At 42.1% G+C, this 18,154-nt stretch overlaps 2 protein-coding genes across 3 annotated transcripts in view; one reads left to right on the top strand and one right to left on the bottom strand.

Moving 5' to 3' along the window:
• Nucleotides 1–1,653, bottom strand: part of LOC124261311 (glutamate receptor ionotropic, NMDA 3A-like) — a 148,387-nt gene extending 146,734 nt beyond the window's left edge. For both annotated transcript variants that reach the window (XM_046695618.1, XM_046695619.1), the window contains exon 1: nt 408–1,653. In XM_046695618.1, the coding sequence (XP_046551574.1) occupies nt 408–779 (372 nt within the window). In that variant the 5' untranslated portion in view covers nt 780–1,653. The remainder of the gene's footprint in view (nt 1–407) is intronic.
• Nucleotides 1,654–1,856: 203 nt separating this feature from the next.
• Nucleotides 1,857–18,154, top strand: part of LOC124261318 (tetratricopeptide repeat protein 4-like) — a 51,634-nt gene continuing 35,336 nt past the window's right edge. Inside the window, exon 1 of the mRNA XM_046695626.1 lies at nt 1,857–1,949. The gene's annotated coding sequence lies outside the window, so the exon portion shown is untranslated. The remainder of the gene's footprint in view (nt 1,950–18,154) is intronic.

The following is an 18,154-nucleotide window of genomic DNA, read 5'->3' as shown; positions in this document are numbered from 1 at the left end:
ATTCAACACCTGTTAACATCAGACAATATTAAACATCACACACATCAGAGCCAACATCAGACAAGTATCCGGTTAACATCAGAAAAGTATGTATTAGACAAACATCAGACAAACATCACGTTGTCATCGGACAAACATCTGTCAATCATCAGCCATCAAGCCAACATGACTTTACCAGTCTGTCCATCATCAGTTCAACATGCGTTCAATAATATCAAACCTTAGTCAAACATCTGTCAAAAATCAGTCAAACATCAATCCAGCGTGAACAATCCAGACTGTACCACCAATTTAAACCAACTTTCAGGTTATTTCAAGCCTGCCAGATCAAGGTGTGAAAACATGCCATCAATCAAGATTCAAACCTTGACCAGTGGACCCGAGGAAATATGAAACATTGGTCTTACCTTGACGTGCTTCTCCCTCATATCCGTCATGTATCCCATGACGGGTATTCCCAGGTATTCTGCGATGTTATTAATGGAGTGAATCGTACTCGCATTGCCAAACACCAAGAACAAATGGATGCTTTTCTGTTCCAGCATACTGCAGGTCAGACTAATGGTGTCACGCAGACCCATCTGGGCGGTCACAGCGTCACCGAATATGTGGATCTTTTTACTGGAGTTATTGAAGTCGTCGACGGCTGCATAAAACACCTTCTTGAAGTTGTCGTACTCAACCGTATCGAAGACGGCACCTATGTTGATTACTGGTAGCTGTGGCCCACTGAACGCTGAGGTGACCGACCAGATGCTGCACACTATGATCCAATGCATTGTCCTCCAAACCGATGGAAACACGTAAGCATAGCTTGTCTTGATTGCACGTTCCTCTTACACCCCACGGCGTGCCCCCTGATGTCTACAACCGGGTGGACGACATGCAACTACTTCATTGTACAACTACACCGTCTATTCATGAGAAGGGCTGCTGCCTCGATAGGGCATGCATATTCGGCGATTTGGAGCGGTGACAATCACATCACGCTAGCTCACAATACACAAAGTAGGAGGTGAAAAGCTGATAATCCGTAGGTAAATCTATCCATTGTAACTGCTCGCGTCCACTTGCCATTTCATATACATGTAGCCGATAGTGGCAAACTGCAAAGACCTCTCCGCACTATCGCGTGGACAGCGGTATCGCTGCTTGAGAAATGTCAAGACTAGCAAGACAGCCTTCAGCGCTCCCATATCCAGAAAGAGCGGAGGCAATATCCTTCAGGAAATCTAGGCCACATCATTCCATCCTAGAGAGTGCTGAGATGTTGTGACACGCTCCCTAGGTAGAGGTTGTTTCCCTGGAGGTTCGTCTTGTCCCTCTACTCCCCCGGGGCTTCTACGTCATCACCGTGGCGGCCGTCTGACCAACGGTTCCCCACCGACTCGGACTGACTCTCCTGTACACAACTGAATGCATTATCGGAACACTTAGCCACAGTAGCCACACAGAGGTAAAACCTCCATCACACGCTCTTCAATTTACCCCTATCAAGCAGCCAATAAAATCGCTCCCCCGCACGTTCACAACTGATCTTGTGAACAAGTCCACACGTTAAGCTAGTTTTTCCATTGGCTCTAATTGCGATGTGTGACTATTCCGATCTTTTTTGTCATTCCCCGCATCTAGTGGTGGTACGATGGCATCTCTGGTTTTAGGGCTGATCCGATGTGTTTTGGAGTTAATTTAAGATGTCCAGTGGTATCGGTAGCTCACACAACGGAAACGGCAATCTATTACCCGCCGTCCCTCCGTCTGACTGGTTGCAGCAGCAGTGGCTCCATCTAGCGCTGACAACGGAGCAACACTAGCGAGAACTCCCCGATCAGCGACCGCCGTTCTCCCTACTAGAAGGCAAATCAATGCTTTACTCCACAGCCTGAGTGGGGAGAGATAATCTCAAAACGTCTCACAATGACGTCCGCCCGAATCTGCCGCGCTTCATGGTAAGTCCATTCGCAGATACGAGAATGTAGCGGGAACTATTTAAACATTTAGTGTTTCGTCTGTCTCCAGCAAACTCCCGCCATCCACTGCAAAAGGGACCACGCAAGGTACCCTGGGTAATCGGTTTAAATGGACTAGTGTCAATGGTGACCAGATGGCGGATCAGGTGGACCAGTCAGCACGTGGTCCAGTGACAGGTGGGCTAAGACCACCCTCTGATGACCTTGGACTATGCATTGTTAAAAACGTTTAAACATTGTAAGCGCATTGTGATAGGTGAAACCAGTCAACAGATTTACTGATCATTTGCACTCAGCACCATATCAAATTACACCAATATGTCACGCATAAGGTCAATATGATTCACAACGTGTTTTATCATACATATAGGTTTTTTTCATATGCAATGTGGCATTTGTCGATCTCATCAGTCAGAGGACATAAAACACGTGTATTTCCAGTGACAGAGGCATACATCATGTACACATCTGTAATGGTCCTGAGGCTGCCAGTGATGAAGCAACTCTATCAGCTGTAGAATATTCAATTCCACCTCGTCTCCACCATTCAACAGTTTGTATTCTGTGGAGTTGCGAGGTGCACATCTGCTGTGTTGCCTGGTGTTGTTGATTCATCTGGCGGGTCACGCCCGGATACCTCCCATGTTATCGATTTGAATATCACTGGCCCTGTCCAAAGTCTGCTGCATCATGAACAATGATATGTATGCTTGCCTAGAACAACCTTGATGTATGGATGATTATGATACATTCACAATGCTGATGGTCTGCGGCATGTGTAATGTCATTAGCGTGTATTTCTGTAACAGTTCGTGAATTTAATATACGTTATCGTACTGCATGTTGAACAAAGTTTTGGATGTGTATAGGTTCCATGTACAGAACAATCTCGATTGTACAAAGTTTTGGATGTGTATAGGTTCCATGTACAGAACAATCTCGATTGTACAAACTATTGGATGTGTATAAGTTCCCTGTACAGAACATTCTCGATTGTGTGACACAATGGACAATCAGTGAATACAAGGATTTATGTTTTAAATGTCTGTAACGGATGTGTTGTTCGATATGCTATGATGAAATGAAATCCGTGAGATAAATATCCTGGCCATGTAATACCCAAACAACATGGTGCTTGTTGTCGCCCTGCCTGGCGTGGGCAATACTTGAATGGTTGACCTGTGTGTATGCTGTGTTTGGCTGTGTGGGGAATTCATGTTAAACTGTCGCATTATGTTTCAGTGTCCGGTCGCTGGTCTATCCGGACTAAAAACAAGCAGGCACACACATGTATCACTATATAAGAAAGCCATGAACGTTGGACCCTAACCGCGGTTTGTCCAATGATATCAAACGGACAGTAAGACGCATAGATACCACATGTTTGAGGATTAATGGAACTGGAATACCCACTGCAAGGCGATGGGTACCGTGAGGGGGGCTGGCTATACCCAGAGTTCAGCAGATACCCCATGCTTTACCTGTATAGATTCACCTTGTCATTTGATAACGATTCGCGTGAACGCACCACTCAATACATTGTGCACAAGTGAAATATGACACTTTGGCCAGGGTTAGGAATGATGCAAACGTTACGAGAATCAGGTTGATGAGGTAATCCCGACTGTCTCATAATGCAGATTGCGAGGGTCAGGTGAACAATTAATAATACACGTTAAGTTTGCTCATTATAATGCTCCACGTAGATTTTAGGATGAAGTTGGTCCGTCCTTCCTCGTATTGATGTAAACAAATATTCTTTAAAAAACTATAAGAGTTAGAGAACTCAAATTATACACACATACTAAAGGTCACTAACTTAAATGAAGTCTCAAATTCATGTTATCAGAGTTATAGCCCTTGCCCCATGCTTCTCAACTGTGTTGATACTGCGTGAAATGGGATCAAGATATATAAAAAACTAATGACGTTACATATATGAAAGTTTGCACGCATTTTGTAAAGAAACCTGACACGACAGAGTTTAACGATAGATGCCGCATTTACACAGTTTTATTCAGGTATTTCCTTGATCTGTGTTAATTTTCTTGATATACATTCTCTTCAATGGCGACTGAAGTACAGAAGATACATGAATAAAACTTTGCAGGCTTATCTAGAAGATACATTAATGAAGACTGAGTAACGAAACTGGGGATTAGTTTTGTAAGAGTTACGTAGTGTGCTAAAGATGTGTAACTCGTTTGCATCTTGTCATGACTGGGGACAAGTTTCTTGATATACTACAAGCCAGCTTGCAGGCTTACAAGAGAACATTTTATAAGTTACTTGATCAATGTATATCTTGACTTAGAGTATAATGGCCGAGAGCACATCAAATACATGAAGAAGCAAAATTCTTATGTGTCTAGTGGCGGGTTTTCTCGTTAAGTGTGGTTCTGTTCTGTTTATGTAACCGTGTGCCAACAAGAAACATGTTCCTTGTGAATCTGCCATAGTGTTTCACATTTATTGTGTTTATTTATCAGCTGATCAGTAATGTTGTTCCGGGTAGACCAACTGCTGCATCGTTAGCTCCACTACGCAGTACTCTCAACATGAAGCGTGGCAGTAGGATGACGCTCACACCTCTTCCAGGTCAAACATCTGATACATCATCCATCCTAATGTACCTCAGTAACACAACCAAATAACAAGTGTTCTAAATAACGATTCCATAACCAATAGAAATATATTTCACCATGGGAGTTTCCTGTTTGGAGAGAATAATTAGAACTTGGTGAATAATAAACCCAAAGTACCCGTATGATAAACACAGACAATCTACTCACTTTTGCCGCACAAATGCTAAATACATGTCCAACTGACCTGAGTGTTAAGTCACCTCGAAACACATCTCCGAACAGTACATAATAGCAAAAGGAAATATTTAAATATCTTGAAACCGAATTTCAAAATGAGGTGATTGTGTTTCAGCGTAAATTATTTTAATAATTAATCAAATGTTATTATTATTCTGTAAGTTCAATAAAAGAAGTGACGTACTCTGTGACAACAGTGGGGCGCTATGTTGTTCAGAGACGTGTGTCCAGATAGTGAGCTTTACTCTCATGTATAGACCTGGTAAAAGATAAGCACAATCTCGGTACAGATATCGCCACAGCGTACCTAGGGTTATTGGCGAGTCTGATTACATGTTATATGAATGCCCTTACAGCCACACATATGCATCATGTCGCTAGTCCATAGCGAAACTGACACATATCACGCTGAAGTGGCAAATATGCCGTTTGTAATGAAACTATGACAGTGGAAATTGATGCATACACTTGTGTGGTCAGAGAGATATTCAATCTGGCTGACAGAGGTTGGTGCTACACACGACTTAATTACGTTCTATAGTGGACATTAGCATTGGATGTTTAGCTTTTATCTGGAGGGTATTCCATTACACAGCATTAGTGAAACTGACCGTTCGAAATGACCGCGGCCGGTATCTGTCGGCCATATTGACAGGCCAGCAGCGCAGAGACACCAGGCATCCGCCACTATGTCATATAGGTAAATGCATCAAACATCAGTTTTAGCACTGGTGCGTCAAATTAGGAAATGTCCTCCCCATGTCTAGCATAAAACATTTCAAAGCTTTCCTAAGGCCCAGTATCATTACAGACATACCCACACCACAGCTTTGTTAGAAGCACTGGATTGATATCCTTAAACGCATTTTGTTGGTATGTGTATGGGGGTGGTGGGGTAGCCTAGTGGTTAAAACGTTCGCTCGTCACGCCGAAGACCCGGGTTCGATTCCCCACATGGGTACAATGTGTGAAGCCCATTTCTGGTGTCACCCACCGTGATATTGCTGGAATATTGCCAAAAGCGGCGTAAAACCAAACCCGCTCACTCACTCACTCACTCGTATGTGTATGTTCCTATGACATGAACACCTAGACTGTGTCTTCACCACTGTCGTGAAGGTAATCTGTGTAAGATGGTAAACACCTTGTCCTGCATACAAGCATATTGTACACTTGATATTATCGCTATTTGATAGTGATTCAATAATATATGCTAATGACATAGTAAGAATAGCTCAGTGGACTTTACTTTTAGCAAAGTATGTGTATTAATTTGGACATGTTTTTGTCGCTTGAATATAAAAGCTATTGCCAACGCCATTAATCAGTTATGGTTTGCTAAAACTCCGATCCTGATCAGTTCATGTTTCTAAAGGGGCCTCAAAAAGGATTGAAAAATAGTTTTTCGCTCGAAAATACAAGAATTTTATATCGTTAAGCAATTCTTACAGATAAACATGCTCTTGCAACAATCCATACATACTGAACGCCATTCAGTTCTTTTATGACATCATGCATGTACTACTATATCTAATTTCCATTAATCAATGCAACCCGAATGCATCATTGGGCATGTCCAATATGCATGCAGCTGCACTTTAATTACGTTATATCTACCTCATTTGAAGCATGAACCTACTCCTAGCATGCTACAACAAAGGTCACAGAGTGCGATCACATAGTGCGATCACAGAGAAACACGATGTTGGCATGGAGAGTAGAGTGGCACTTTTCACCTTTAAAGAGTTTTTTCAGCAACACAGGTTCTAAGTATCAATAGTTTCAACAGTGGACATAATTTAGCATCAATTATTCTAGCCGTGGGCATGATTAGGAATAATTTATTTCAACAGTGGACATGTTTATGTCAAAAGTTTGTACAGTGGGCCTTTTTTAAGTGCAAGTTTTCTTTAATTTGAACCTGTTAAGATACCAACCTGCAGTTGGCCTGTTTAGCTTTCAATCGATTTACAGTAGACCTGTTTAAGTATCAGTAGTCTTCTATTCTATTTAGGTATCAGTCTTATGTTTAGTTTAACAGGTTCAATATTTAGGTATCAATGTTTCTGTATAGTTTAACATGTTCAATATTTAAGTATCTATGTTTTTGTATAGTTTAACATGTTCAATATTTAGGTATCAATGTTACTGTATAGTTTAACAGGTTCAAAGTGCCACAAGTTCCTTAAGCATGGTGCAGGTTCAAATATGACCACATCACAATATGACTGTTCAAAGCGGGGTTACATCCTACTCACTCACTCACTCACTCACAAAAAAGGGTCCAGCTCACAATTTCACACATGCATTCCAAAGAGGTCCTCGAAACAAGAAAGCCCCACATTTCCTGCAATATGAGCGGGATAATCGACCTGTAAGTGACCCCAAAAAGCACCAATTTGAACAAATATAATGTGCAATTATCAAGAAAATAAAACCTTTAAGTATCACCCTCCACAGCGTTAATTCCTATCGACCCAGAGAACTGAAGACTCTCTCCCCAGTCGTATGGACGCATATTGAAATACTACACAGAGATGTGGGGACCAGATCATTCAAAACCATGGCAATAACTCATCAGCTGGCGTAGTCAGTTTTCTTTCAGTCAAATAATATGACAAAGAGACTATTTCGGAGAGGGCTCCCTCCACGGTTAAGTAGCTTTACCTTGAGACGTTCGTAATGGGCTGGTTTATGCGATTTGTTGCCCGGCTCCTAAACTAGTTTTTTACTCAGAAAATCACCTCTGAGATGAGATATTTGCACTCCATTCCAGTGACTTTTAATACGAGGATTGTGCACAGCCCTTCGAGTGAAATATCCTCTCGGCGGCTCCATGGGATATTCGAAGCGGTCATATAATCGTAAACGTGTGCACCTCTCGATGATTTATGTTCGATCAATACAGCAATAAGTGTGAGTGAGTGAGGTATAATTCTAAATCACACCGGTAGTAATTCAGCCACGATTAACCATATTATTTCGACAAGGAAAGCTAATAAAAAGATAAATCTCTTAAAAGAATGAATTATGCATAAAGGGACAGATGACAAGGATCAACTATTTGACCACAATATCAACATGTGAACGATACCTCTTAAACGTGCACACTGATCAAGCAGGTTCTGACACCTTCAGCGGAGAGTATGTGCAAGTATGGTCAAACAAGACGTTAATCTTCCTTGTCGTAAAACTGATTGAAAATACTTGAATCCTTTGATCTTGTAATCCCTTAGTTACAGTTATATAACGCTACTTAAAGCCATCTCGATGTAGCCACCGGAGTCGTTGCACATAGCGATCTTAGCGCTAATATGATCGTAACTCCCGTACTCTAACATAGACGTAAGAAAGTCGTAGCGCTACGATGGCTCTTTGCAAGCGGCCCCAGTACAGTAATGAGGCACCTGCTATACGCGTGAACAATTGACCTGCCTTTGCATGCGTTTGCGACAGGTGCCATCGATGGGTCAGATACTCTAGCCTTCTCACTCATCAAGTATCACTATTGGATTTATAAACAACTGTTTATTATATTGTCGGAGTTGTACGATCAACTGTACATTTAATAGGGGGATTTTCACAAAAACAGAAAATGTTCCTTATTATACTACATATACCGGCTCTGCTGTAGGCTATACCTAATGTGCTGAGTTTACACCTCATACCACCGTCGCGCCAGTGTATATTTGAAAGGGAACATAATGTCACTCTATTTACACCAGCTTGAAATGCTAGTTCTGTCACGCCAAACCCACTAACGACTGGCATATTTGAATATATGTTCGTAAAACTTACGGAACACGCTCTTGACGTTCATTGTGTGAGATGCTCCACTAAACGTTACGCTAAATCTGCAACATGGCTATCATGCAAATCAAAATGATTAGGCAGATTAGGCCTGTCTTACGCCAGACCAGAAAAAGAGTGTTTTGCGCCCAACACATTAACTTGTTGAACTATCATAATATAAGGAGGCAAACGACACCAAAAGAATAAATGTACAAAGCCTAAAAATGTATTCCTAGATTCAGAAACTGAAATGGATTAAACTTCAAGCAACCAATTTTTGCTTTTAAAAAAAGAAATAAAAACACAAAACTAATGTGCTCGTTCAATAAAAAAGCAGAAAATCAAACAGAAGAAGAAATGTTCAACGATTTAAAAACAGTACTTATGTTTCGTTTAATGTTTCATCAAGATGACATATGGGTAGATTGTATCATAATTGCCTGATGCAGTCACGTACTCTAGTATAGCCCCTTGAACTGAAAGGTATAGGATGTTTGGGCCCAATATTGCAGCAAGAGAAAATGTAATGCCTCCCTCGAGCACGTCACTTCTGAGAGTTTGTCTTATGTAACACAACGGGGACACTCGAATAGATATAGTTTAACTGTTTCAAGCGTCTTATAAGTACAGAAAGGTGATACTCCCTTATCAACAACACTTGTGTACTAGACAAGGTCTAGTTAAATCACCTTCATCACGTCTCTTACGATGGCGAATCTTACAATTTTGCTTTAATGAAGGACAGAGTCTGTACACATGTCTTCCAGTAGATCCCTCATCCCACAAGTCATGCCATTTAGTTGAGACCGACTTCACAATGGCACATACAAAATCTCTTTGGCAAGGCTTGAATTCAAAATTATCAGCCTCATCCTCAGCAATCTGGACGTAGCAACAATATCTGCTGTTTCATGTTCAAACCCTGATATATAATGAGGAACTCCAGTGACAATGTCTGGATTATTCACCCTTAGTCCCTGTTTAAACAGTGTCTTGTGAGCACAGTAATCCATATGTCGATTGGGTTCAAGTGTGTACACTGGTATAGGTGTGGACTTCCGGGAGTCGGAACTGATTGTCTCCGGCACCAAGAGTCCGGGTGAAAGTGCCTCTCGGCACCCAGAGTCCAGGTGAAAGTGTCTCCATGCACTGAGAGTCCAGGTGAAAATGTCTCCCGGCACCGAGAGTCTAGGTGAAAATGTTTCCATGCACTGAGAGTCCAGGTGAAAATGTCTCCCGGCACCGAGAGACTAGGTGAAAATGTTCCAGGCACAGAGAGTCTAGGTGAAAGTGCCTCCCGGCACCGAGAGTCCAGGTGAAAGTATTTCCAGGCACCGAGAGTCCATGTGAAAGTGTTTCCAGGCACCGAGAGTCCAGCTGAAAGGGTTTCCATGCACCGAGAGTCCAGCTGAAAGTGTTTCCCGGCATTGAGCGTCCAAGTTAAGAATAAAAAGAATAAAAGGGGCAACCTGTTGACATACTGTGTCTGGAGCCATTATTCCAGATGACAGACAAACTGTAGGAAGATTAAGCGCTTCAACCTCTCTGAACATGCAGTGTCTGAAGCCATTATTCCAGATAACGGACAATCTGGAGAAATGATAACAGGATCAGATTCTCTGAACATGCCGCATCTGCCACCTTTATTAGAGATGACGACCATCCCTTTGAAAGATTCTGTCGATGCAACACTACATGAGACTGAACAACTGCAAACCACAGTGGTGGTATTGGTTTAATGCGCCACTGGCGTTATAGCAGACCATTAATGATCTACACTGTCATGTTTGGTTTTAGCTTGCCTGGAACTGAGACTAGACACGATAATGGCCAGGTGATGTTGTACACAGCGGTTACTTGTAAAGTAGGACGACATCGACGGCATGGTAGGCTCTGTTCAGGACGATCCGACGACACGCGTGTATTGTGAAGAATACTCCCAGTGTCAAGGTGTTGTGACGTGTAGTTGGTCAGTCAGACTCCACATCATTGTTTCTGCTGCAGTTGCTATGTCCATTGTGAAATGGGGCGTTATCCAGGTTTGTTCATCGCGCCGACACTCTGGGTTCTATTCCCAACAAAGAAGTGTTTTCTGTGAATTACTCGACTAAAATATCTTGTACTCTTCCTGGTACACTAGGCAGCAGTGGAAAGTACTATAAATTGTCGCAGAACATAATCCATGTTTCTGTGGGAAGTAGGACCCTGAGATAGCCTAGTGGTTAAAGCGTTGGCTCATCACGCCGAAGACCCGGGTTCGATTCCTCACATGGGTACAATGTGTGAAGCCCATTTCTGGTGTCCCCTCCGTGATATTTCTGGAATACTGCTAAATGCGGCATAAAGTCGTACTCACTCACTCACTTCTGTATGAAGTATTCATATGTTTATTTTTAGGAGCATTATGGTGTTGTAGTGATAACAGATCAAATCAGTGTCAATGCACGTTTCTTTGTTTGCTACATATAGTTTTCAAACGACATATCAGTATTTTTATTATCTAAATAGCAATAATTTTCACGGAGCTATCCTGGAAAACATAGTACGTTACATCATTCTCATTGGGTCATAATCTGATGTGGTTTTCCGTACAAATGTATTGGTCTCCTTCAAAGGATTAGGCACAAATTGTGTCTGACGGGATTTTGTAGATACATCACAGTGAGTCAGTATACGAGGTGGCGGGACGATGCAGTGCAACCGGTAGAAGGTAAGGAACACAAACGCAATCAGGACCAATATGGGATTCGATCTCTCTATCTTCTGATCCTGACCAAGGAACGCACCCATGCACACCCCTGTCTTGCATAATTATCTGTACACGTCTTCCATGTGTACCCATTTCACCACAAAGACACTTTGGCAATTAAGAACGCTGGAATGTATTATCATTTGACGAACGTGTCAGTACTACCCATGTGTGTCTACAGTGACTAGTCGTAATCGGTAAGGCAAAACCTGGTGTAGAAACGATGTTAGCCGGTTGTCTTTACCTGTCTGTGTTGACGCCCCGTCACGCATCAGCCACACATGAATTATTTCACAGCATTTATAAGAATAAAAAGCGACCTCAGACAACGTACCAGTGTCAGCTGTTAAAGAGAATGCAATTCTTGCATATATATTGGCCTATGTGCTGACATCTCTATGGCAACTGAAAGCATCATTGGGACTGTAAATAGTGGCACGGTTCTTCATTAGCACTGTGAGAGAGTTCATTGTCAGAGAATGGGCTTCGCTCTCACCATGCTGATTTTTTCAGGTAATTAAATATGAAACGATTACAAGAGAGAGCTGAAATTTGTTCAACACTCATTATGTGTGTTTGCCTTGTCGATTATAAGTGCATTCATTACCCGTGCATCCACACTAACCGTGAAACTATCTTGAATAATTGAACATATATCATTGGTCTATATAAGACTATATTTACTGTTTGCGGTTACATGCAGGTAGGCCAAGCATTGTACTAAACTCTGTGCCAAAAACAATACCTGATACCCAACATGCCATCTGTGCGCAGTGTTCTACACAACCATTGTTCCCGGTGCCCTACACGCCAACTGTACTCGATGCTCCACACGCCAAGTGTTCCCGGCGCCCTACACACGAACTGTTCCCGGTGCCCTACACGCAACTGTGCGAAGGGTCCTGCACAACAATTGTTCCCGGTGCCCTACACGCCAACTGTACACTCGTACGGTTCCTTGTTCCCTATGTATGTACACTTTGCCCTATATATCAACTATACCCCGTGCCCTTCGCGCCAGCTGTACCTGGTGCCCTAAACAACAAATGCACCCGGTGTTCTACACGCCAACTGTACGCAGTACCCAACACTCAAAAATGTACCCCATGCAATACTTATCAAGTGTACTTCTTGCCCTCCACCGCAGCTGTACGCCATGCCCTTCATGCCAAATGTACTCATTGCACTATACCCGACCTGTACCACATGCCATACATGCCAACTGTACTTGTTGTCCTACAAACCAATTGTACTAGAGGAGAGTTCAAATCCAACAAGGTCCATAAGGGCAACAAAAAGTAAGTCTACATGGTAACAATCTGCGGCCTGTTTGTATATATAGCGTGATCGACGTTCATTATATCAACTACTGCCCAGTCCCACAAAGCAGTTCTACCGCAACGGCTGACTTCATTCTGTAGCCAAGTGTAGGAGCTCCTACCAGAGAGTGTAGCTTTTCCTTGCACAGACTTGGTTGTAGAAATGTGATAAATCTATAGTACGTGCGGCAGCGGCATAAAACGCTTTTCATTCAATTATTCCTGTACTATTGATTCCACCACGTCATACCAAAATACGTTAAAATATGGTACTTGTTGGTCCCTGCCTGGCGCTCGGCATTAATGGGTACAACAAGGACTGGTCGGCTCGGAGTCAGTATAATGTGTCTGAGTGGGGTATTTATGCTTCACTGCGGCATGGTATCTCAGTGGGCTAGCACTATAAAACCAGCTACAGTCTGGGCTAGTACAAGCAGCCGCATATACACATACACACGCATGCACGTCGTCATATGAGCGAAATATTTTCAAGCACGACGTTAAACCCAATTTCACCTCACCTCACCTCACCTCACCTCACCTCACCTCACCTCACCTCACCATTGATTCATCATCCTTTTACCATGACGTAGCTTATATCACTACACGGAATCATCCTTTACATATAGTTACTGTGGTCACGGACATCGCTAGGCTATCTGTCTTAGTTCTACTTTATAATATTAGATACGAAGATAAAACCTATTGAAATGTACGGCGCAGAATTCGGGATATCAAAAGTATGAAGTCTTAGAACGAATGCAAACAACAGCATGTAAAAGATTCTTAGGAGTACCGAGTAATACACCGATGGCAACTGGTTAATGTGACAAATTACCAATTTATGTAGAAACATTTATTAGATGCAGAAGCTATTGGTTATCCTTACTGCGCATGACAGCTAAAAGACCTCCCCCAAAAGCTCATATGATATTTTGTTAGACTTAAAGATGTTTCTGTACAAGAGTGGCATTCAACTATAAATGAAGGTACCATATACGCCAATTATTATTTAATATAAACACAATAGATGTCCAGAAAAATATATAACAAATTTCAACTTTCAAATTTTAGACGATACTTAGCTTTAGTAAGAACTAGTGGCGCTCAATTACAGATAGATATCGGACCTAGAAATGATATACCTAAAGAAGCTAGAATTTGTAAATTTTGCAACTTAAATGTTAAAGAAGATGAATTCCATGTTATATTAAAATGTACATTGTGTAATGAAATGAGACAACAATATATTCCACAGAAATACATTACGAATTGTAATTTTGAAATGTTGTGTATTTTTATGCCTGATACTAACAACAAAACTGTGGGACTTGTGTACATTTTGCAAACACACCATTTCTATTAGATACGAAAAAATGAAAGATGAAATGTAAACCTGAAATGCCATATATGTTAAATTTCCATTACCAATGTATATATGAATGTCATTACGTTTATTTGTCTATGGGCCTGAGGCCGCGAACCCAATAAACTGAATTGAATATAAACATTTCATAACCGTGTTCTATTATTTACATTAATTAGGGTTGATTAAGCACATGACTGGGTCTGCCGGGTATAGTTACATCTGATGACGCGACAGACATAACGACACAAACTGAAAGGCACTAGAGGCACACTACCAACAAAACCTATGTATAAAAGTGTGTTAGCAATGCGTGTCTTTTTTCGTTAATGTAAGCTAATGTGCACATCAATGAAAATCATTGCGTATATGTTGATTATATTCGTAATGCACGAACGATTGTGTTATTTCTGACCCTTTTTATTTTAATGTAATCTTTATCGAATGAGATTACAACTTACAGTGTTCGATGAATAAGTAGTTACAATTTAAAAACTGTTTCATGACACATTGCGTGTAAGAGGAATAGCATGTGTTTACCTATATTTCCGTGGTCACTCGTTAACCAGTGACGGACATAGGAGGTGACCAGTTGTCACAACATCTGACTCCCTTCGCTCAGATCTCCTGCATTCACCCCAGTTTCATATTATATCACTTACGAGGCTGTTCAATGATACCTAGCTGTCACTGAAGGCGGAGTTAAAAAGAAGTTACTATCTTACTCAGCAGGGTGGCCTTGATCAGATATCCCTTGGCTATGGAGACTCACACATACAGACTCACATCCCTCTAACAATGTATACGCACGGGCACACACACATACATTCAAATATGTACACACACATCCTTCCCATCAACCATGTACACACACCTTCAGCCATGTACACACACACCTTCAAAAATGTACACACACCTTCAATAATGCACACACACCTTCAAAAATGTACACACACACCTTCAAAAATGTACACACACACACCTTCAAAAATGTACGCATACACCTTCAAAAATGTACACACACACACGTTCAGTCATGTACACACTCCTTCAGTCATGTACACACACACCATCACCCATGTACACACACACCTTCACCCATGTACATACACACCTTCAGTCATGTACACACACACCTTCAGTCATGTACACACACACCTTCAGCCATGTGCACACACCCACGTTCAGCCATTACACACACACCTGCAGCCATGCACACACACACGTTCAGCCATGTACACACATCTCCAACCATGTACATACACACAGCTTCAGCCATGTACACACACACACGTTCAGCCACGTACACATACACCTTCAGTTATGTACACAAACACACATTCAGCCACGTACACGCACACCTTCAGTCATGTACCTACATCTCCAACCATGTACATACACACATATTCTGCCACGTACACACACACCTTCAGGCATGTACATACACACACTTTCAGCCAAGTACATACACACACAAATTCAGCCATGTACATACACACACCTTAAAAATGTACACACAAACACCTTCAAAAATGTACACACATCGCCACCCATGTACCCACACACATCTTCAGCCATGTACACACACACACGCGTTCAACCATATACACACATATCTTCATTCCTGTATACACACATCCCTCTCATCAGCCATGTACTCACACATCCCTTCAGCCACGCACACACATCCCTCTCATCCTCTCATCAGCATGTACTCATTCAGCCACTCACACATCCTTCAGCCACGCACACACATCCCTCCTCTCTCATCAGCCATGTACTCACACATCCCTTCAGCCACGCACACACATCCCTCTCATCAGCCATGTACTCACACATCCCTTCAGCCACGCACACACATCCCTCTCATCAGCCATGTACTCACACATCCCTTCAGCCACACACACATCCTTTCAGCCACACACACACACATCCTTTCAGCCATGTACTCACACATCCCTTCAGCCACACACACACATCCCTTCAGCCACACACACACATATCCCTTCATCCACACACACACACATCCTTTTAGCCATGTAAACACACACATCCCTTCAGCCACACACACACATGCTTTCAGCAATGTACACACACACCCCTTCAGCCAAACACGCACACACACACATCATCCATGTACACACACACATACCTTCTGCCACACACACACACAAATCTCTTCATCCATGTACACACACACATACCTTCTGCCATTTACACACACATATCTGTAGCCACACTCAGACACCCCTTCTGCCATGTACATACACACCTTCAGTCACCCACACACATACAGCCCTTGAGCCACACACACAGAGTGCCTTCAGTCACATACATCCCTTCAGCAGCAGACTCACATCCCTTCAGCAGCAGATACTCATCAGTCACTTCATCCTTGCACATACTCCATCAGACACACACACACACCTTCACACACACACACACACACACACACACACACACACACACACACACACACACACACACGAACATCCCTGCAGACACACCGACACACATACAGACACATAGCATTAGACATACACACACAAACCCATTCAGCGCACGATGCAGGTGTACACATATCACTTCAGACATGTAGACATCGGGGACGTCAAAGCGGTATATACATTCATGTGATCGATATTACAACGATAAAAGAAAACAACCTGGAGGTAAGTAGCAGCATTAACCAAGTCCTGTTATCGACATGTTGCTGATATTTGTGGGAAACACCAGGCAGTTTGATTGAGTAGCTGTTAACCCTCTGTTTAACGATGTACTTTTGAGAAGAAGACTTTCCCCACATCATCTATCTCCATCTCTGACGGGACCTCTCTTAGATGTATTAATGTGTACTCAGTCAGCTCCTTTGTCAGAGGGGATACACCACGGAAACACCCCTCTAACCTGCTGACAGAACTACTCAGCTTGCACGTGACCAGCTTTCACTCCTGACGATTGCAGCCAACTTCAAACATCCAGCAGCCGTTAATGCATCCACATTATGATCGTCAAGAAATAAACGCCTGACCTGGCTATATCAATATCAAACTGTCTTTAAATCACCATTAATTAATGTCCCATTAATTTCGGTTGTGTTCAACTTTCATGACACCATCCATACATTAAGTTGGTGTGAAGTTTGAGATAACCATCACACAAGCTTAACAACATGCGTTAATTAAATGTAGGATTACATTTCTGTCTTTTTCGAAACAACCTCAAACATATGTAAAGATCTTAAACTGAACGACAGAAGTGTTGCATCTTGAAATTTAGAGTGGAGAGACCAACCACTGATGACAAGAAGGAGAAAGTGCTTGATTTGTGTGGCTGGGGACATTGTAAATATATTTGCAGTAATTGTCAGAGGCAGCAAGATATTGAACTACTGGTGATATATAGCAAGTACTGTCATGGTTAGATTCGAACCCTGGTCATCAGTAGGATATTCAACATTTCAGATTTAGAGTTGTCCGCCCCTGGTTGTAAACTTCAACGGGACAGCGTCCATCGTTCGGGGATGGACGGTTTAAGAAGATTGTCTTCTAATCATCTTGTTAGGTGTGGATTGGATGCCTGTCTGGAAGCATCTGCTAGCACTATTTTGGAATTAAGAACGGATGCAAGCCTATTTCAAGATAATCATCAGTGACGATATAGTGAACATTTGGTGAGAGCATTAGTTCTGTTCTGTTACTTATTACTGTTACCGCTCAGATTTGACTCCTGATACTGCTCATCCGATTGCCTTTTATAATGAATTGATTACTCATTGATCTTGTCTGGTCATTTATTACTGATTTCACAAAAACGTTTAGTGCCTGTGACCCCGGCGATCCACTACTGGTACTCTAACGCACACTTAAAGTATCATTAGATAATGACAGTGTAATGAAGGTTTTGCATCCCACCCATTTTAATGAAACATTAGGGCTTAATGAACCCATAACTTAATGGCGTTTTGATACAACCGGGTCCAAAGGTGAACTCTATGGGAAAATTAAAGATTTTGAAGACATTGTATAAACTGTAATATGCCAAACTGTTCATCGCCGTTAACGTATACAGTACAGACGACTATAGGACCGAGGCAGAGGAGACTAACGTCAGCTGTACACTAACGCCAGAAGTGG

This window comes from Haliotis rubra, unplaced genomic scaffold (genome assembly GCF_003918875.1).
Source record: "Haliotis rubra isolate DU_JTF1 unplaced genomic scaffold, ASM391887v1 Scf796, whole genome shotgun sequence".
NCBI classification, from domain to species: Eukaryota; Metazoa; Mollusca; class Gastropoda; order Lepetellida; family Haliotidae; genus Haliotis; species Haliotis rubra.
This window is presented reverse-complemented; position numbering and strand designations above follow the sequence as displayed.